Source organism: Schistocerca gregaria, chromosome 2 (assembly GCF_023897955.1).
Source record: "Schistocerca gregaria isolate iqSchGreg1 chromosome 2, iqSchGreg1.2, whole genome shotgun sequence".
In the NCBI taxonomy this organism is placed as follows: domain Eukaryota; kingdom Metazoa; phylum Arthropoda; class Insecta; order Orthoptera; family Acrididae; genus Schistocerca; species Schistocerca gregaria.
In genome coordinates, this window is record NC_064921.1 from 1,042,929,460 (window position 1) to 1,042,952,088 (window position 22,629).

The 22,629-nt window shown below is 40.3% G+C and overlaps 1 protein-coding gene across 1 annotated transcript in view; it reads left to right on the forward strand.

Annotated features, from left to right (window-relative positions):
* The first annotated feature begins 214 nt into the window (after positions 1–214).
* The window catches only part of LOC126335559 (UDP-glucosyltransferase 2-like), a 470,415-nt gene continuing 448,000 nt past the window's right edge, over positions 215–22,629 (forward strand). Inside the window, exons 1-2 of the mRNA XM_049998978.1 lie at positions 215–350; positions 14,837–15,015. Coding sequence (XP_049854935.1) covers positions 341–350; positions 14,837–15,015 — 189 coding nt within the window. The 5' untranslated portion in view covers positions 215–340. The remainder of the gene's footprint in view (positions 351–14,836; positions 15,016–22,629) is intronic.

Consider the following 22,629-nt stretch of genomic DNA (forward strand, 5'->3'; position numbering starts at 1 on the left):
CGAAGCAGAGGGCGCTCAGCTAGTACCTAATAACAGCGCAATCAAGTTGTCTCACTGTCCTTCTGTCGCGCTCAACAGAATGAAATCAAACATCGTCGAGCTTATCAGTCACGTTACGTCACGGGACGGTGGCAGCCGCACCAGACACGTAGATAACGGGGACGTATAAAGTTCTCTGCCGCTCTGCATCTAGCGCAGTCGCTTGCCTCTGTCGTCACGAAGGACGTGTATGTGACGTCACCTGCAGCAGAAAAAGCGTAGCAGGAGTCAGAGTGAGTCAGTGCTGCTAAGCAGCTTACGAGAGAGGTTCAGCGCGCTATAACGGCAGTCTTTAGCTACGATGACCGGTGGTAAGTACCACGTTACTGTAATGTTTTACATGTAAGAACAGGACATCGCTATAATGTAGCTTTATGTTAAGTAGAACGGAGTGTTTCACGGTTGCATAGCCTGCAAACAACCACGTAGTTTATGAGAAACAGGAACAAAATGCCTTTAAGAAATCAGTCTGGGTAACTCAAGATTAATAATGCTGTATAATTCTAATTTGTGTCGGAAAAAGCGGACCATATTTTGGAAGAGCGGTCATCGTCGTTAAGGTAATTTCATCAAGGCCTGGTTGCATGATATTTCAGTGGCATAAAAGATGTGTTTGTTTATGTGAAGTGCACCGCAAAAGATTGGTGCGACCATTGACCATATAGCCGTGAAATATTTGTTGCTTTCCTCCAAAGGGTATCTAAAAACAGGAATCGTTTCTTTAGAAAATTTGGCAACCTTTAGTGGTAGTATTGCACTTGTACAACATAATACGAAGGCCGTTTGTGTACGGGTAAAACAGGTTTTGATATTGTCGTTACTGTTAAGTAAGGCTGCAAAAGCAAAGACTAACGATGCATGTAAATTGCATTCAGTAATTGGGTTCAATGCGAAAGAGTGTAATATGGCGAAAATGCACAGTAAAATATGTGGAATCAGTAAAGAGTGAATAACTGCCACTATCTTGACTGAAAAGTGAAATGTGATCATATTACAAAGAACCATTTTCTCGTGGCCTATTGGTGTGCCCCCGTGTTTCGACCTCGGATGTGTAGTGTCACAGGTTTCAACATAGTCAATCAGCCTAGTGAAACAGCATGAACATTTTACTGCGGGCTTGCTCCTGCGCCCATAGGAGTTGTGTGTGAAAGCTGACACTAGGGCGAATGAGACAGGCTGTAAAATATCCGTCTTCACTTAGTATATTCAGTTATGACGACGGCCTTCCAAGTTGGAATCACATAAATGCTCACACGTCTCCGTTATTTTCTCCCACTACTAAATATGTTCCTGCATTTCGAATGCTGTGAATCTACTCAAGAACTCTCTCATATTTAGCTTCGTATGGGAAGATAGCAGCGTCATTTAGTTGTTACAGCCTACGAGCAGATAGAACGTTAGAGATGTGACACTGTTTTTGTTTTAAAATCTGTCATTTGTTATTGTTAAACAATGCCAGCCTACAAATAAGGCGAATAGCTCGTTTACAGACAGTGGTTAAAGAAACGGTGTCCTGAAAAAATCTGAAATTTGATGATCACCTTTAGAAAATTTTTTAAACTGGTTTGCTTTCGACAACGACTAACCTAGTGAAGGTCGACAAAAAGCGTCTGCTCTTCCAAAAAAAAACGATATCGCATGTAATAAGGTTGAAGAGTATCGGAATCGAACTTAATGTAAGACAGATGTATCGAAGGTTGCATTACATTATATTCTGTTGAGGTATGAAATTTTTGCGACATGTTCTGCACATCTTGAGCGAAGATGGAAAATAGGCTGGTGTTGAGTGGTGTAAGGAAACGTAGCCATCTCGATAATACCTGAATATATTCATACAAGTGTTTGTTTATTCTTAGATTAATCGACACCAGTAACGACATTTCATTCACGAAGTCCTTCCCATCACTCATTTCTTTTGTTACGCCGGACACCGTGCGACAAATACTTCATGGTATCGAAGAACAGTTAATGCTGAATTGCTTAGAATCAGTTTTCACTCTGCAGCGTACTGTGCGCTTACTGGAGCCTTAATGAACTTTTCCTTTCGGGAGCAAACGTTCTGCCAACTAAGTGATTTTTTTCCGATTCTGCTGCTATATTCTTTTGTACGTATGTGTATGGGAGGGGTGGGGGAGGGAGGGAATGTCTCCTACCTCCCATTTAGCCCCTCCCTACTCATGCCGAAGGTACCTCCTTGGAGTGGCATTCTTCACTATTTTACATGTTACGAACGAAGAAAAGAAAGAAGATATCTTTAACTCAGGACCAACTGTACTTCAAAAATAAGATCAATTCTTCATTTTATAAGTGAAATCAGTTCAATCAACTAAGTTATGTGAATACGTGGGAACCAAAGCAATCTTTGACCGCAGATTTCTTTTATTCAGCTTAGTAAGTGGTATCGATCGTAAGTATCATCATCAGATTGATTTGTCTCCTCAAACTTAGGAAAAACAGCAAATAAAATAGACAGCCGTTGTTGGTAACGACACGTAATATAGAAACAGAATAAAGCTGCGTTGAACACTCATGGCCTGTGACGTAGGTCCCCCGTCGGCACACTACACACTACAGAAAAAAAATCTGCAATCGAAGAATCCTTCGGTTTTCTTGTGCTCTAACTATGTATCACTTTTGGCGTCTAGGCGACTACGTCACCTCTCTTTACGCGTTTTGTGTCGCTCAACCTCAGTTAGCAAAATGTTGCTTTTTCTTACGACAGGGTACTCATAGTAATCCTCTTAGTAACTGAAATAGTCTTTGTTATCAGTATTCCTCTTTAAGATATTATATTTTAAACACAAAGATTTTCAGTCCAGGACCAAAAGAAAATCCAGCAATGAAGCCCCTCTCTCTTGAATATTGTGTTGTGAACATACAATACTACAGATTGTCGCGGATGGTTTTTGTTAATACGGCTTGCTACTACGGTGTACCGTTTGGTAGGTTTTCTTTATTGTTGTAAATGGTTTGATAAATCGTGTCTCTCTCCACTGTTTTGGCGTTTAGCGAGTTATTTGCCCTGTTTTCGATATTCGACTTGAAACAGCTTCGTTTGCTAAATTATTTTGTGTGGGCTCGCATTTGGTAATTGCTTGTTGCAGTTAATGAATAATATCAACTACAATATCAAGAATCTAGGAAAATACTTAGCTAACTTCTTGTACCAGAAGAGGCTATCCACGAAATCTGGGAAAATAACATACGGAGCGGTAAATGAAATGTATGAAATTCTGATGGAACTGTAAATGAAATCCTCGCAGGAAGAACAGTCCCTGAAAGCTGCTGGAAAGACACACCATAGTGGAGTGGAGATATAGAAAAGATTCTAGATGAGAAGACAGATGTTTATGAGAAATGGTTGTCTACGCAGGACACTCAGGTTAGACTAAATTATAATGACGGAAGAAGAGCACAAAAACGACAAAGGTTAGGAATAAGCGGAAGTATCAAAACAGAAGTAGGCAACACAAAAGTAAATAAAGCATCGAAAGTCAAAAAAGAAATACGAATGCAGCATATAGTTGTAGCAGGAATGAGTCTTGTATTCATGGCGTAAAACAGTGGCGCCCATTGGTATCGCTGTTTGGCAATTTTGAGCAGGACTACAACAAAACCAATTACTTACTAGCGTGACATGAGGTTTTATTTAGTCACTACCTCTCCCGGCTAATGGTCCTTATTTTGTTAAAGAAATCTCCACCTGGCAGGATGTAGCAATGCTGTCTCTCAAGCAGTATAAGTGGGACTAAGTTCGTCACGAAAGTGACTGATATTCTAGGTAGCAACACTTTTCTTTAAGCAAAATGAACAGTTTTTACACACAATACCACACGAGCACAACACTAATGTATTCTTTCCTATCAAAAATATTTCATAAAAGCTCTTACAAAATACTCGGGCTTCGCACCTTAACAGAATAATTTTTATCACGTAAGATGCTGTTTGCACTATATTTAAAGATTATTCACAATGTAAGGGTAATTTATTACCTCTGAATCGGTTCTGGGCTTTCAATACACAATAATTACCACAATAACTGTCAAGATTAACTTCAGTTTAAAAATTCAGTTTAATACTGACGCTGCAATTTTTCACTAAGATGGCGGGTAACATAAGACAATCTCTTATCGTATCTGGTTCAGGCAATGTTTTACTATTAACAAATAATATAGAGTAAATCTCTTTTGTACCTTTACTAAACGCATTAACATTTAAAAGTATCTCTCAATGTTAATCACATGTTATTCAGCATTTTACCAATAAACAGCGCTGTAGATCAACAGCACTAATGGCTCCGTTCCATTGTAGCTGAACAGAAAGTTTAAAATTTGTTAAGACGAAAATCATATTAAAATAAATATTCAAAAACACTTATTGATTTCGTTGACACAGAAACTCTATTTTTCAAATATTACTTCGCAACATAATACAGTTTTTACAGACTACAGTGCTACAAGACATCCGGTCAGTACAACAGTTCGAACAAGGATTATTCTAAAAGGATGATAGATAACAAAAGATGAAAATTTTCATTATCTTTATCCATAGGTATTGTCTTAGATAAGGTTTTTACAGAATATTAAATTATGTCACTGACAATAATTATGTATTACTTTAGTCACGATGAAGCCCCTTTTTTTATTAATATCATGAGACTGTTCATTCAGATGCCACACACAACGATGCAATAAATATTTTTTTGAATAAAATATATGCGTGTATTACAACCACCTACGGATAATGGGTCAGAATAAACAGCCAATTATGAACAGCATTCTGCTAACTCAACATAAACCTTATAGTAAGTACTAATAGACTCAGAAGATGCGAGTAAAGCTTTCCAAGAAATCAGGAACTTGGAGAACTACAGGATGAGAAAGGTACCTGTGGACATCGGAACGGCAGCCGCCCCGCCCCAAGCAGTTTCATAAATTCTGATAGAAATATCTCACAGATGTTAAAGTAGCGGGGAACCACCAAATGAATGGAAAAGAACTGTTGCTCTGCCATACATAAAAAAGGAAACCGACACGACTGTGTAAGTTACAAAGGAATTTGTGTTATTTGTACAACAGCCCGTAAGGTAATAAGATGTAAAATGGTAGCACAAGTAGTGGAGGAGAGGAGCAAAATGTGATTACAGCCGAACGCTCATGTACAGATAGCATTTCTACTCTTAAACACTTCACTGAAAAGAGACTAGAAATGGGAAGGACGGTTCTCGATGCCATAGATAGCCAGTTAATGTGGCCCTCTCTACATCTACATCATACTCCGCAAGCCACATAATGGTGTGTGGTGGAGGGTACTTTCGGTGACACGATCTGATCCCTCCAACCCTGTACCACTCGCGGATAGTGTGTGGGAAGTATGATTGCCGGTAAGATTCTGTACTGGCTCTAATTTCTCGAATTCCCTTGTAACGTCTGCCAGTGGAGTTTGTTTAGCATATCCGCAATGCTCTCTTGCCAGCTAAACGATCCCGTGACGAAACGCGCAGCTCTTCTTTGGATCTTCACTATCTCCTCCATCATTCCTCCAACGAATGGATGATTACCGACGGCCAAAAAGAGTCTATGACTGGACACCAGCTGAGCGACGAAAATATGGCAGACCACCCAGAAAAAGGAATGCTAAATGTTAAAGATACGATGAATTAAAGGGGCCTTCAGGAAGAAGATTCGACAGATAGGAAACTATGAAGTTAAGAAGGGGAAAAGGAAGACCGTCACAAAAAAGCCGGGTATGTACAATCTAGAAAAATTTAAGGGTGTTGCACATTAAGTTGTGATGAGAAATAATTGTTAAGGAAAAAATTCGATACGTTATCCCGTCGCCGATTTAATATTACTCAATTATGTCATCGTGCAGGCAGGTCCAAGCAGCGTGGCAGAGGTTGTGTTGCCAAACATGTTCTTCGTATGGTTAGCTGAAACCGAAAAGGAAGAAGTGGGAAAACAGTGGACGGTTGCAATTTCTAGCCTTGTTACTGGCCATTTTCCGATTGTTGTTTCGCTTGCTTGTTCGGTTTGAGGAAACCAAACCAACTAAACGTTGGGCAATACCGTCGCTGCCAGACTGCTTGAATTAGCGAGCACAATGATATGATTTGTTAACTTTAACGCTAATTATATTGGAAACGGTGCAACGTATCGAATATTATTCTTAAGTTATTCCCCAGTACAACCTACTCAACAAGACGCAACAAGCTTCGCAGGCTTCTCTGACCACCCTGTATATAATAGGCGCTTAAATTTCTTTGTTTATCGTTATTGTTATGCTCTGTGTACTTTTCCACATCTTTCTACGAGCAGAAGTTGCTTTTAAATAATCCTAAGACCCATGCGTCGAGCAGGTGGGCCTGTAAATTTGCATCGTAAATCACTAATGCATGAAGACTATCATGTGCGACGCAAGTCTATCCTAACGATCTACCTTGAAATATTTATAATTCAGCCATTTACCTCGTCGAACTAGAATGGGGCTTTTTGTATATTGCTTACTTCTCGTGAATATGGTGTATTACCTACACGCAGTGCTGTAAGTTCTAATTCGAATCAATAAATATCAAGGACAATGATTTCACAACTTCATAATATAAATTAGTCTCAGACTGTTTATTTGATTATGTTAGGGATTTTCAATTCTTGTAGCTTCACACGTAAAGTGCAGCTGAAATAAAATGATATTGTAGATCTAGTACATCGCCGTCTCTCAAACCTGTCGCAACATGTAACCAAATACCCACATCCGCTACTTTGTATCGGGGTTTCATACGGAAAAGCAAATTCGAAAGTATTCTCGGCCATAATGGCTATGTTCGTGAACCGTGACTGTGTGGGATAATTATTGATTTCTAATGTGTGCTACCAGTCATTTTTTTATTTTATGTTTAATCTAACATAATACAACGCGTTTCGAACATGTACTAGTCATCTTCAGGCGTTTATACATACATACATACCTACACACAGAGAAATGTTACTTAAAAATAAACATTGTTAAACTAGATTGATCTACAACTCTTTGTCCCTTGTTTGTTGCTGTAGCTGCTGGTGTGGCATTTGAAAGGGGGGGGGGAGGAGGGGGGCAGTGGATGGCTAGAAATCGAAATCAGTGATGTCTCTTGCTGGTTTTATTCCTTGTGGTTGGTTATGTATATCACAGCCTGATGCAAATCTATCTGCATGCTATACAGGCTGTGATATCATACATAACCAACCACAAGGAAGAAAACCAGCAGAAGACATCACTGATTTAATTTCTAGCCATCCACTGCCCCCTCCTCCACCCCCCCCCCCCCCCTCCAAATGCCACACCAGCAGCTACAGAAACAATGGACAACGAGTTCTAGATTAAACTAGTTTAAGACTGTTTATTTTTAAGTAACACATCTCTGTATGTATGTATAAACGCCTTTAGATGAACAGAACATGTTCGAATCGCGTTAGTTTAAACATAAAATAAAAAACTGACTGGTAATTAGAAATAAATAAATTCGAAAGTAATTTTTCGCATTGCTGCTTCAAGTCAGACTCAACGAATATACACAGTCTTCTGTTTAGCTCAAGCAATGGCCTGTGGTGTTGACAGCAAACGAGGCGAGCGCTGCTGGAAATTCCTGGCAGATCACAAATTTTGCCCGACCGGGACTCCACTGTGGTACACAGCTATCACGAACAATGCTCCGGCTATCCAGGCATGATACACGACCTCCCCTTACAGCTGTATTTCCTCCAGTATATTAACTTCTATATTCCAAGTATCGCAGAAATTCTCCTTCAAAGTTTGCGTTACTATCACTCCTGGAAAGAAGGCTGGTACAAAGAAATGGCCTGGCCTCAGCACAGGGAAATGTTTACAGAATGGATTTTCATTCTGCAGGGGAATGTATGCTGACCTGTATCTACGCGGCAGATAAAATGTACAGATCGTAACCGGAAACTAATCCTAAGGCTTCCTGTGCAATTGTTACGGTAGGAGGAAAGGTACTACTGGAATGCAAACTCCGAGGGCGAGTCGTGAATCGTGTATGCATAGCTCAGTCGCCAAAGCACTTGCCCCCGGAGGGCAATATCATAGTTTCGAGTCAAGGTCCGGAACATGCTTTCAATCCGCCTGAATATTTTAAGCCAGCCAAACTGTTTTCCGCAGGTTGTCGACGAAATCAAGGAAAACAACTGGAAACGCCCTATCATCTTGCATCATGACAGTTCCAAATGTAATACAACACGCTGAACAGCGGATTATTTTAAGAACAAATCCATACCGTTGATGTCAAATAAATGACGACTGTTTTTGTTTCCAGTACTTCAGGCAAAAAATGCTCGGATAAGGATTTTCTTCGTCATAAAAAGTTGTTGAACCGTTATTATGTGATATTTTTCAGCTGTCAACATCAGAGTGGGAAAAAAAGTTTCTAGAAGTCTTTAAAATGCATGAAAGAGTACATAAATGTTAAAGAAGCGTAATTCGAGGAGCGAAATTTTTATTTCATTGTTATTCTAGGAGGTTGGAGGGCAGCCTTTGTAATAGTCAAGTTGAAAATACACGATAATCGAAACTAGAAGGTTCCATTACACGTGGTTATACGACGATCCGTTTTCGAAGTGGTTGTGAATTTATAGTTGTGAGCTGCTGCTGACTTCAGTGTAAAATATTTTCCTAGTTAGTAGAAACTTTCTTCGAACGTAAACCGTTTAAGTCCCCATTTGACTGCGTTCGCATCTCACCCACGATTCACAGTTGGGAAATTTGGAGGCGCATGATTTTCTCAAAATAATTCTCATTCAGTTTTTAGTCTCAGCTGAACATTTCTCGTTACATGAGACATTTCGAACACTCTGGATCGGCTTTGAGTCTAACCAGTTTCCCCTGAGAAACTCCGAGTACTCTGATGATACAGAGTGATCGAAACATGTCATGTGTAACTGAGACTGAAGAATAAATGATTATTTTGAACCGGCTTTGCGGCCGCTGCTTCGCTCACTGGGCTGTATGATCTGCACAGACATTTTGGTTTTCCGTAATAGACGTTTTTTATGTTCTCAAATTGCGGCACCTCCTATACTTTTTTGTTAATTAAGGCCCTAGAAGCACGGTCTTTTCGATTGTACTTCTGACCAAAAAGCAATCCTGTTGGCTGGAGTACAAGGTTTTTGTTAATCATGCAGCGTTTCCATGGTGATATTTCAGTAGAAATATTCATCCCCTAACACATATTTCTTTACATTCAATTTTCTTATATTTAACTTTAAATTTTTTCAATACACTGACGGTAAAAAGCGACGCTACAAATAGTTACTGTAGAATATTGAAATTAAGGGAACACAATTGTCCGGATAATACATTTAAATGGTTAACATTTCAAATTCAACGGTTATTGTAATCGCGAGATAAGCCGTTGGAAATGCGAAGTGCTTGGACATTATTAATCGGTATAAGCGTCAGAATTTTAAGTGGAAGCACGTAAATGTGCATGCACTGTGTTACTCAGGTGCCGGATGTCATTTTGTCGGACGTAGTTTCACGCCTGTTGCGATTGATCGGTCAGTGCAGGAATGGTTAATGCTGCTGAAGTGATCGTTCGATGATGACCCCTATACGTGATCGACTGGAGACAGATATGGTAATATAGCAGTCCAAAGCAACACCGTGCAGAGCACGTTGGGTTACAACAGCGATATTTGAGTGAGTGTTGTTCTGCTGGAAAACCCCTGGAATGCTGTTCACGAATGGCAGTTGAACAGGTCGAATCACCGGACAGAAGCACGGATCTGCAATCATGGTGAGTGGGATAACCAGGAGAGTGCTGCTGCTGGCACACGAAATCGCACCCAGTAACAGTAAATCCAGGTGCAGATACAGTATATCTAGCACACAGACAAGTTCGAGTCCTCATTTGGTAGCTTACCAACACACGGCCATCTCTGGCATCGACGCAGAACCAGCCTTCATCAGAAAACACCTCTCCACCCTTTCAATCAAATGGTTCAAATGGCTCTGAGCGCTATGGGACTTAACTTATGAGGTCATCACTCCCCTAGAACTTACAACCACTTAAACATAACTAACCTAAGGACATCACACACATCCATGCCCGAGGCAGGATTCGAACCTGCGACCGTAGCGGACGCGCGGTTCAAGACTTTAGCGCCTAGAACTGCTCGGCCACCCCTGCCGGCTTTACTTATATGGATATAGTGTCTATTCATATAAGTAAATATATTCCTGCTAAGTCTTTCTTCTGTATGTAACGCCGGAAATGCATATCCTCCTATTTCCATCTATTGTACTATAAATGTTTTCCTTATTTAGTTACCTGAATATGACATTTCTGTGCGTTTATATATCAGCGACGGCCGACAATGAGTGAATATCGCCACCTCCTCGATCGACGACTTCAAACCTTTAGTCAACCAACAAGGAAGACTGGTAGCACGTAAAGTTTTAGAACTGTATGGCAGACGTACTAAATTTTACTATTATTAATTGTTCAGAATCATTTAATTCAAGTTCAAAGTTAAATCTCTTATTTCTAAATTGCGTAGATTCAAGTAGCTTTTGAAATTATTGTTGTGGTAGCCCAAGGCTAACCGTATTTTACTGAATTTCGATGTGCTTCAGAAACAAAGCTCACTATTAATTTCAGTCACTAAATTAACTTTCAATTTTCCGATTTTATTAATTCTTTTGCTAAATTAAGTCAGAGTGTAGCGAAATTTATTACTTCTGACAAACTTTCAGTTTTCACACTACACCTGTCAACCTTCAGTTGCCACGCTTCAAGTGCTAATTATATGTGTAATAACCTTTCTTTTTCCGTTACTATAGTAATTGTCCATAGGACTGGAGACTGTAATTTCCCCCAAATCTCAAATATCTAATTACTGCTAGTTAATTGTTAACGTAACGACCGCAAATTTACTTTCTTTATTAACTTTACCCCTTTTCAAAATTAATTTCCACCAGTTTCATTTGCATTTTTCTTTTCATTTAGATGTAACCCTTTCCTCCCTCTTTGCCGACAGATGAACTTCGGTGACGATTGCTTTTCCCAAATTTCCATTAGGTACACGCGGTTTAATTTTTCACTGTCATTAAGGTCGATAAGTGAATTTCCAGTAACAATGAAAAACTTTTAACGAATCCAAGCTTTAAAAATACGATAGTGGTTATTTAATAATAATTTCTTTTCATAAACAACTTTCTTTCACTATTTACCTCTCGTAGGTGCTAAATTTCCAAAAATATTGAAACACATATTTCTTTATTTCTGACAGACACAACACGTTCCAGTTTTCGTAGATCTAGCTTCGAAATGGCCTTATTATCGACATGTTAAGGAAAAAACTATTGATCCCCTATTTCACCATAGTATTTCGGAAAATCCCTCCTTAAATGACGCCTACAGTATAAAATCAACATCATCTCCAAATTTCAAGTTTTTACCCTTAGCGTTTAGGGCTGGATGACGATGATGAGTGAGTCAGTCCGGACGTAGCCTTTTATATAATTATATAGATATCAATATTGTTGCTGTTTCTCCTGACGGATATATGTCGACTACCATAATTTTCAGTTGATCTAAGGCATCTACTGCACCAGTATGGTCCAAGATGGATAGGTCGAGCTGAGAGCTCCAGCTCACCCGATCTCAGTCCTCTGCACTTTGGTGTCAGCGGCAGTCCCAAAAGCGAAAAGTGCTGCATTCCCGCTGGTACGGCTGAAGCACTGGAGCAACTAACTGTCGTGATTTACTACATGATCCGAAGCTGTTTGAAAGAATCAGTAGCTCACTGCAGAGACAAGTATAGATATGCATCCAGATGCACGGTCGACACATACATGATACTCCTGATCTCACACTCGTATCGACAAGTAGCTACAGGAACCTACAGCCTGATCATGAACATCTACTTTTCTTTCCTGCAGCATCTTGCAGGAGGCCTGCCACGAGAAAACAAATGCATCAACCCAATTCCTCTCGAGATGTCTGAATACACTGACAAATTCATCACAGGCGTGAATGCCGAGTACGCCGTGAATCGTAGTTATCAGGAATCAAAGAATATTTCATTTATTGGTACAAGTCGGTAGAAGCAACAGCTACGTACTATTTTGAAGGGTTAGCGTGTATGAAATGTCTGTCGTACAATAAATGTCGATTACCTCTAGCATCGAAATAAGTTTCAAACTTCGTAATTTGATACTACGTAAATATTACACTTGACACCTATGCCTGAACACTGTGGGACGCTGGTTATCACTTTAGGTCTAAGCCTTAGAGCAGGCATAAGGGATCATTTTCAGAAGCATGTTAGGTATACGTGCGTAACTAAACTGGCACCTACCACGAGGATAGATGGACTCATAGAGTGCCACCAGCAAACAGTTCTTCCCGTTCAGAAAAGTTTTCGGTAGGCTGTATTTTTCTGTGTAATGTTTTCTGGTGTAAATTTTGTATATTTCTAATTCTGGCAAAACTGGAATGGTACGTTGTTGCAGACGTGGAAACTACCACATCAAACTCGCTTTATGTGCTGGGCATGAATGAAATTACCACCTGGATATCAGACATACAAAATAAATGCTGTTAGTCTAACGTCGCTGAAAAACTTAGAGAATTCATGATATAGCGAAGAACTATGTGCGAATCCTGTATAATAAAAAACGTCATGAAACCGTTAATTATCTGTAATCTACAAATTTTCCATTCCTACGTTCACACATTAGCTAGTGTCGTCTTATAGGCTATTTACATACAAAATTTTCTCACAAGGAGACTATGAGACCTGTTAACGTAGGATTTTTCTGAGCTTCAGGTATGTTGTAGAGGGAGCTGTACTGAGTACCTGGATATTGGCTTTTCATGCGACGGCTCCTACTTTTAGAGAAAATCTGTACTGATGCTTTCGACCTAGACATCGTAGCGCAGCAGCGAACTTTCAAGTCCATCACGTTGGCGGTACCGGTCTCAACGCTACCTATGTATTTTTTTCTCTCTCTTTCACGTCCTCGAGGGAACATTCATTAATTCTGCATCAATTTAGTGCACTTCTATTGGCAGGAGTCATCCAATATGCATGGTTCGTTCATAGGAGTGATGAAATATACAAGGTTCACCTCGAAGTTGACTGAAGAAAGAATAATCCTTTAGACTTTAAACGAATTGTCTTTTCCGGTATCGCTTCAAAAATCCGCGTATCAGCAAGACAGAAGGTTACATTAAACTTACGTGCTCTCCTGCGAGTTTGCATTTCGGTTTCTTCTGCAACAAATATACTACTAGCCCTTAAAATTGCTACACCAAGACGAAATGCAGATGATAAACTGACATGGGATTACATCCTGTTGACTCAGGGATCTAGACGTGGCTGCACGATCCGTTACAGCCATGTGGTAAGATGCCTGTCATCTCAACTGCTAGTGATGCGAGGCAGTTGGGATCCAGCACGGCGTTCCGTATTACCCTCCTGAACCCACCGATTCCAGATTCTGCTAACAGTCATTGCATCACGACCATCGGGAGCAGCAATGTCGCGATGCAATAAACCGCAATCGCGGCAGGCTACTATCCGACCTTTATCAAAGTCGGAAACGTGATGGTACGTATTTCTCCTCCTTACACGAGGCATCACAACAAAGTTTCACCAGGCAACGCCGGTCAACTGCTGTTTGTGTATGAGAAATCGATTGGAAATTTTCCTCATGAGAGCACGTTGTAGGTGTCGCTATCGACGCCAACCTTGCATGAATGCTCTGAAAAGCTAATCATTTGCATATCACAGCATCTTGTTCCTGTAGGTTAAGTTTCGCGACTGTAGCACGCCATCTTCGTGGTGTAGCAATTTTAAAGGCCAGTAGCGTAGCATCCGGAATACTATTCTAGTATATCAAGCGATAGCAAGTAAAACAATTCCGTAATTTATTCTGTAACAAGTGGAATATGCCTTTGAAGAAATTGTTACGACGGAAGTTACTATTTGTTAATAGCCTAGTATTGAAAAATTAACAAGAATAAATAGTCGTGCAGGATTTAAACCAGTACTGCGTGCGTGGTTGCCGTTAACCTAAGCCGGTTTTCTTTCCTTTTTTTTATCGGTGTTTCCTGCCGCGCATGTTGAAAAATCAAACTAAAAATATTTCCGTTCCCATAATTTCGGATTTTCTTGTACATGAAAAATTTCATCTACTGCTTTTGTTAAAGTGGTGCAAAGAAGCATCATATAGTAACATAGTTTGCCTTCGTCGGCATGTGATACAACTGTCAATCTATGCCAAAGCACTGAACAAAACCCTTTGGTTCTTTAGAACTTAAAGGAACAGCTTTAAATGTAATTCGTAAACAAATGAAAATAAAATCTTTAAAAGGAAGAGTGACCGGTAAACATAAATGTCTACACAAAGGCTCTCTTCAGAAGGTTTGTATATGTTTTCCGATAATCTTCTACCTGTTTAAGCCGGTGAAATTCTGATGTCAAGTACATAAAAAAAATCGTATTTAATTTTTCTTCTCTTATCAGTACGTATAAAAACGGTCTGTGACTAACGTTACGGGTTTTGGAGGTACGCATAATACTTCAACATCGGTTTTCTCGAAAACTAGGGGCCATCACACAAAAAGCCCTAGTCAGATATTCAGGACACGTCCCTCTTAACATACCTAAGACTCATCAGAATCCGTGGTTAATAGGTCTGTTGGTCCCCTTGTCAGTTTTAGTCCATTGCTTTCTGTGTCTTCAAAACACTATGGAATAAGTCTGAAACTATGTTGATTTTTCTCTCGTTCCAGGAAGCTTCTTCCGAGTAGTTACACTGCTGTTGGTGTTGGTACTAGGAACCCTCGCCTCGAAGATACTGGTAGTGGTCCCAACCCCATCTCACAGTCATCAGACGCAGTTCCGCATCTTAACGAATGCTTTACTTGCAAAGGGCCACGAGGTCACTTTATTTACTGCAAGGCCTCTCAAGGTAAGTTTATAAACGGATTGCTTCTAGTTTTAAAGTACGAAACTTGCGGTAGGGTAGTATACGGGATTTTCGTAATTTTACCGAGGTCTCTTACTTGATATGAATCTCCAGCTGAAATGCCAAACGAAAATGAGAGAGCTGGTGGAAGTTGAACATAGTAGTGTTGTTATAGCATTAAGTACTATACTTGGTCTGGGGCAGTGTTGACTTCAGTACGGTGCAGCCACTGCTAATACCAGTCCTCCCGTCTCGATTAGCACCTATTACGCAGCTCCATTAAGAGGGAAATTATAGTCCTTACACTTTCGTAAGTGGTGAAAAAGTATAAACAGCAATGGGCGAACAATAACTCCAGAAATTAAGAAATGGGTAGTTACCTACACGAAACTAACAAGAGATGAAGTACACAACATACCACTTAACAATGAAAAGTTGTTCTACTATTACTTAATTTGCTCCAACTTAGTGTAAGAGCGAATCATGCGTGAGTTTCTTGGCAACTGTAAGTTAACATTAGCAACATGCTCAGTCTATAAGTTTGCTGTTAATCCAGTCGAAGCCTACTTGACAAATGTGCGAGTCTCTAACGTACTTTGAAAGTTCCACACACAGTAAAAAAACTCAATTTGCTGACTTGTCAATGTTTGTGCAGTCCTGAACGAGGTATGGGCAAATTTTTATCAGTTTCCCACCCAAAACGGAATAAGATATCGTCCAGAATGAATACTGATGGCTGTCAAGCACACATTTCACAAATGGAGCAATTACCAGCTTGCTTCATGTGAAATGAAACAGATCGCGTTAAACAGGACTATTCCGGATGAAAATTCTATCTTGATTACCACCTAACTACACAATAACATTTCGGAGTTCCTAGCAGGAATAAGTGCCGAATTGGTAGCAAACGGTGCCGTATAAGCCTAAAGTAATTCATTTGCTATGAATGACACCGAACGTGTAGACAGTGATCCTGAACACAACAGTGATATTACAAATGTCTGAAACGGACGTGCGTTTCTTTTTTAGGAGTAAGTAGGAAAAGTCAGAACGACTCAGTAACGCCAAATAATTATCCATCACCTGACATTGAAGCCTAGGCTACGAATGAAGTTGAAGATTATAGATCAGCTGGCATTAGTAAAATAAAGATAACAAACGGCAAACACCCAGACCTGCAAAGAAAATTGCAGTTGTGGTCGAACTGTTTTCAACAAAAAGCTCAGAAACATCCGCGATAGGGCTCATTGAGGACGACGCGATTGACGGTTCCGTGGAACTCCAGCCCAAGCAACTGCGGATTCACCATTAGAAACCCAAGGAGACTTACAGACGTGCAAAACTGAGTGTACTGGTATAGAAATGCAAAGTTTCGACTGAATAGTCTAAGAAGACTTACTTGTGCCGAGTAGTAAAGAAGAGGGGCAAAACAATATAAACAACCTATGGCAAAGCGAGATAGAATGTATAAGTGCCTCACTCTGAAGCTGAACCAGTTATCTGCGGAAAATCCTGTGGGAAGAAGGGTAGTGAAGAAGATGGGGATTGCAGGGTCAAACAGAAGCAAGCGGGGATATAGATCGAAGCGCATTATTCTCAGTTCATATTCCGGACACATTACAAGATCAGGAACAACAAGGGATCATCTTACATGCTCCTTTCACGACACCGTCATCCATTCAGTTGCTCTTCTAAGACATTTCTGTCTCTGACACCACTGTAGCGTAATAAGATAACCTCAAAGTTTTATTTGTTCTCCCTTTCTTCAATCCATAATCGAAGCTTTTGTTTGCTTTCCTTAACGGCTAGTTCAATGTACAGAACAAATAACATCGGGGATAGGGTACAAACCTGACTTCCTTCTCAACTATTGCTTCCCTTTCATGCCCTTCGAGTTAGCACTGGTTTCTGTACAAGCTGTAAATGTCGTTTCACTCCCTGTATTTTCTCTCTGCTACCTTCAGAATTTCAAAGAGAGAGTTCCAGCCAGCATTTTACAATTACTTTCCAAGCCTACAAATTCTATAGAAATGGGTTTGCCTTTACTTAAGCTGTATTCTAAGATAAGTATTAGTCAGTACTACCTCATGTGTTGCTACATTTTTCTGGAATCCAAACTGATCTTCTCCTAGGCCGGACACTACCAGCTTTCCCATACTTCCGTAAAGAATGAGACTTGGTATTTTGCAGCCATAAGTTTTTAAACTGATAGTTGGGTAATTTTCACACTTGCCAGGAGCCGTTTTCTTTGGAATTGGAATTATAACATTCTCCTTAAATTCTGGTGGTATTTCGCCTGCCTCAGACATCTTGCACGCCGGATGGAGGACGTTTCTCATGGTTGGCTCTTCAAAGCCTATCAGTAGTACTGAAGGAATGACGTCTACTCCCAAGACCTTGTTTCGACTTAACTCGTTCAGTACTGTGTCGGATTCTTCTCACAGTATCGTATCTCTCATCTTCATCTACGTTCTTCCATTCCCATAATACTGGTTTATAGTTTATCTGCCTTGCACATACCCTGTATAGACTCCTTCCACCTCTTGTTTACCGAGCGGGGTGGCGCAGTGGTTAGACACTGGACTCGCATTCGCGAGGACGACGGTTCAATCCCGCGTCCGGCTGTCCTGATTTAGGTTTTCCGTGATTTCCCTAAATCACTCCAGGCAAATACCGAGATGGTTCCTCTGAAATGGCACGGCCGACTTCGTCCCCCATCCTTCCCTAATCCGATGAGACCGATGACCACGCTGTCTGGTCTCCTTCCCCGAACAACCAACCAACCAACCTTTCGTTTACCCTTCTTTGCTTAGGACTGATTTTCCATCTGACCGCTTGATATTCATACAATTGTTTTTTTGCCCCATGGCGTCTTTAATTTTCCTGCAGTCTATATCTATCTCTCGCATAGTGACATATGCTCCAAAATCCTTATTTTTCTCCTGTAGCCATTCCTGCTTAGCCTTTTGAACTTCCTGCCAGTCTCATTCTTCAGACGTTTGTATTAACTTTCACCTTCTTCATTTGCAGCATTTTTGTATTTTCTACTTTCATCAGTTAAATCGATTATCTCTGTGCTATCTATGGATTTCTGCTAGACCTTGTGTTTTTAGCTATTTTATTCTCTGCTGCCTTCAGTATTTCATGTCTCCAAGGTTCCCATTCGGAATTCCAGCATGCTGGAATAATTATGGGCCAGTAATTTCTTTTAATCAGTATAACGAAAAACCAGACAAAGTTGCAGAATTCATTTCTGTTATTCAGTCACTGAGTAGTCAGGGGCACATTTTAAAATCGTCGTAACATAATCAGATATGGTATTTTGGAAAATGCAAAACCGATGTCACAAATGTGCCTACGAACAGTTACAGGGCATGCAGATGCCCTGAAACATTTGTTTGCACATTTTTGACATGCTTTTTGCATTTTCGGGAATATCGTTTTTTACTATGTTACGATGATTTGAAAATGGGTCCCGGGCAGAAACTACTTCGACTGTATTCTTTCCCCTGTATCTAGTAAACCGTTGAGCAATGCTCCCTCCGAAATTCTAAATCTCCGTTTCTTTCACACTTAAGAGGTCCCATTTTCTGAAGTTTCTTCCTTCTTGCAATGTCTTCAGTTTCAATCTACGTTCCATAACCGATAAAATGTGGCATGGGTAAACTTCTGCCCCTGGAAATGCTTTAAAATTTAAAATCCAGTTCCGAAATCTCCGTCTTAGCATTATACAACAATCTGAAACCTCCTAGTGTCTCCAGGTCTCTTCCACGAATAAAACCTTATTTCATGAATCTTAAACGAAGCGTTGGCTATGATTAAACTATGCTCTCTGCAAAATTCTACCAGGGGGATTCCTGTTTCATACCTTTCCCACAAGTCCATATTTACATATAGCTTTTGCTTCTCTTTCTTTTCGTACTGTCGAATCCCAGTTCCCAACTGCAATTAAATTTTCATCTTCCGTTTCATACGTGGCTGAAATAGACATAGTATTTACATTCTGCATCTGTTGACTGAATTGAGCCACTGTAAATTGCATGGGAAAGACTACGTCCCGCAGTACGAGTTATTAAGCTTTCTCCCCATTCCGTTCACGTTTGGAGCGCTGGGCGAATGATTGTTAGAGTTCGTCTGTGGGTACTATATTTAATGTAAACTTGTCCTTACGATCCTTACGGGAGCCGTACGATGGTGATTATTGTGTTTTCCTAGTCACAATTTAAATCCGCTCCTTGGACCTTTCTTAGTAGACTTCCTCAGAATAGTTTTCATCTCTTGAAGAGAGTCTGTCAGTTAAGTTCTTTCAACGTCTCTGTGACACCCTCCTGTGGGTCAACAAACCTGTTAACATTCGTGCTGCCCTTCTCTGTATATGTTCATGTCACCTCCTAGTCCTATTTGATATGGGTTTTACACACTTCAGTGGTCTTAAGGGTGATTTGTAAGCAATCCTTTTTTAGACTGATCCCATTTCCGTAGTATTCTACCAATAAACGGAAGTCTGCTACATGCTTTTTGTACGATTGAGCCTATGTGCTCATTCCATTTCATGTCTTGAATACCTGTACACCCAGATATTCAGATTAGCTAACCGATTCCAGCTGTAACACACTGATATTACAGTCATATGAAACTACTTTTTTTCGTTTCGTTAAGTGCACCACTTAAATCAACTTGCCAGTCTCTGCGCAGAGATTTGGAAATTATCAAAGTCTGAATGAATATTTGTGCAGCTTTGTTCAGACTATAGTTTATTGTAGACAACTGTATCATCTCTAAGTCTCAGTTAACTATAATGTTGTCCGCTACGTCGTTAACATACAGTATGAACAGAAAGGGACCCAATGCATTTCTGTAGGCGACACCCAAAGTTTAGTTTCTTCTTCAACTGCTGATGACTCTCTATCCGAGATAACATACCGCGTCGTCCCTGTCAAAAACTCCTCATTCCAGTCACAAATTCCACTTGATAAGCGATTGATAACAAGCGCACATGTGGCACTGTTTTAAATTCTTTTTGCAAATAGAGAAACACTGTATCTGTATGACTGCCTTGATCCATGCTTTTCAGGATGTCGTATAAGAAAAGCGTTAGCTGGGTGTCACGTGATCGATCTTTTCGAAATCCTTGCTGGTTGGCAGGGAGAAGGTCGTTCTGTCCGAGGTAGCTCGTTATGTTTCAGCTCAAAAAATATGTTCTAAGATTGTACAGCAAATGGATGTCAAGGATATTGGATAGTAGTTTTGTGGATCACTTCTGTTACCCTTCTTGTGGACAGGTGTGAGCTGCGCTTTCTTCCAACTAATAGGCACGGTTTTCTGTTTGAGCTATCTACGGCAGATTATACGAGGATGTAACTCAGCCCTAAATTGGGTATCGAATACCATAGGGATTCCATCGAGCGCTTGAGATTCGTTTGATTTTAAAAATTCCAGCTGTTTCTCAACGCCAATAACAGTAACATCTAATTCACTTATCTTTTCGGTGGTACTAGGGTTAAATTGGGGCAATACTCTTGGGTTTTCCAGTGCAGAGGAAAGCCTCTCTGGTTCTGCTTTGCTACTGTGTTTGACTTTCTGTCTTGTCTATGAGTGATTGGACAGTAACTTTCTTGTCAGTTAGTTTACATACGACCGCAATTTCTTTGGTTTTTGTGAAAGATCTTTTGGCAGTAATCTCCTTTGGTAATCGTCGAAGGTTTCACACATTGCTCTCGCAGAAACCAGATTCGTTTCCTTCGTGTCATTACATATACAGCCCAATGCTTTGTTTTAAACCAGTTAAGTACAACTGCGTTATTGTAGGAAGTTGAAACTAACAATGCCGATGAAATTGCAGGAAACGATGTAAGTCTCAAGAGCTCTTAAACTGCAAATATAGTGATGTTTGCAAAAGACGGTATTCAATAGGTGAAAACAGATACTTTTGAGATATAAAGGAAGATCAGCGCAAATAAAAGTTATCGTAAAGTGGCAGAAGCGGTTAACAGTTTTCTCACTTATTGGGATATACTAAACGAAGAGCTAATTAACACATTAAATGACGCATAGAACGTCCAACAGCTCGCTTCATATTTTCACGAGGGGCTCATCGTACTGGTGCCAAAGAAATACGTCAACAAACATCGAATCCATCGGCCAGTGTGGCCGAGCGGTTCTAGGCGCTTCAGTATGCGACCGCGCGACCGCCACGGTCGCAGGTTCGAATCCTGCCCCGGGCATGGATATGTGTGATGTCCTTAGGTTAGTTAGGTTATAGTAGTTCTAAGTTCTAGCGGACTGATGACCTCAGATGTTAAGTCCCAAAGTGTTCAGAGCCATTTGAACCAAACATCGAATCCTTCAGGCCTATGAGGTTGGTGAACGCAAGTTCGACCGTAAATGCAGGCTTAAGGTACGTAATGAAAAATATGGAAGCAGATTTCCAAACATGCGCGGTCCCTGGTCGCAGTATAATCGACTCTCTGACAGCCTTGACATAATAGCCATAAACAGTATCGTTAAAACATGGGCTAGGTAATATCTATTGCTTTTTTAAAGTTTTCGGTAAGTTCACTCACAGTTTTCTACTATAAGCAACGCAGAAATTAAGAATCTTGTCAGTGTAATTTGGCAAGGAGCCCAGTGCAAAATCGTGATCAATATCCACGTAACTGGACCATTCGATGTGCAACGGTCAGTCAGTCACGGTTGCTGTTTGTTGATGGACTTGTCTTCAGGGAACCTAACAGCTCGTTCCAGGCTCGATCTTATTAAGAAAGAAAATCATAAGTCGCGTACTTACAGATGATCTGACCACATATGTGTCAGCTCCAGACCGGATATCTCACGCCCCAAGGCATTTAACCTACACTTACCATGAAGCTACAGCGGCCACGATTAACTGCAACAAATCCCAGGTAATGAACTTAGGGAAACGGTTAGAGCCAGACGGACGATAGTTACCCACAGGAACAAAAACAAGAAGTAACAAAATGTGATCGAGGATACAACTACAGCCCAAGACAAGCGTCACTATGATCCAGGAAGTAAAACTATTGGACCAGTTCATCTTATCTAAAGTGTATTATATAGCGGCCATTTCGCTTGCACCAACGCCAATGGTCAAAATTGAGCTATAAGCTATTGGGTAATTCGTATGCCGTTACAGTATCGAAAGTAAGGCAGAACACACTAACATTACCCTTTGAACGAGGTGGAATTGCATTAACAGACAGTGACGATGAATGCAAAGTATTACTAGTACATAGAGCCCTTAGTAGATCAAAACTCAGCTCTACCAACCTGAGGAAACTACGAATAAAAGCAGTTCAAACTGGAAGCCAAGTACCAACTGTTAGTGTAAGAAAAATAAATTGAAAGCTCGTGTGCCTCAGCACAGCCATAGTGGAGTACTACTACCGGAGGCGAGGAATAAGGTGCAGGCGAAAGAAGTAATAGCACATTGGTAATAAAAGTCCAGTCCTAACAGAATGGAATCTCAATACCCTTATGTAATTTGCCTGGGATGTGGGAGAATATTCACAACAAACAGATTACACAAGATGTCACGAAAAACTGTTATAAAGTCTTGAATGAAATGGTTCTAGTGTGCACAGAACTATATTTTATGGA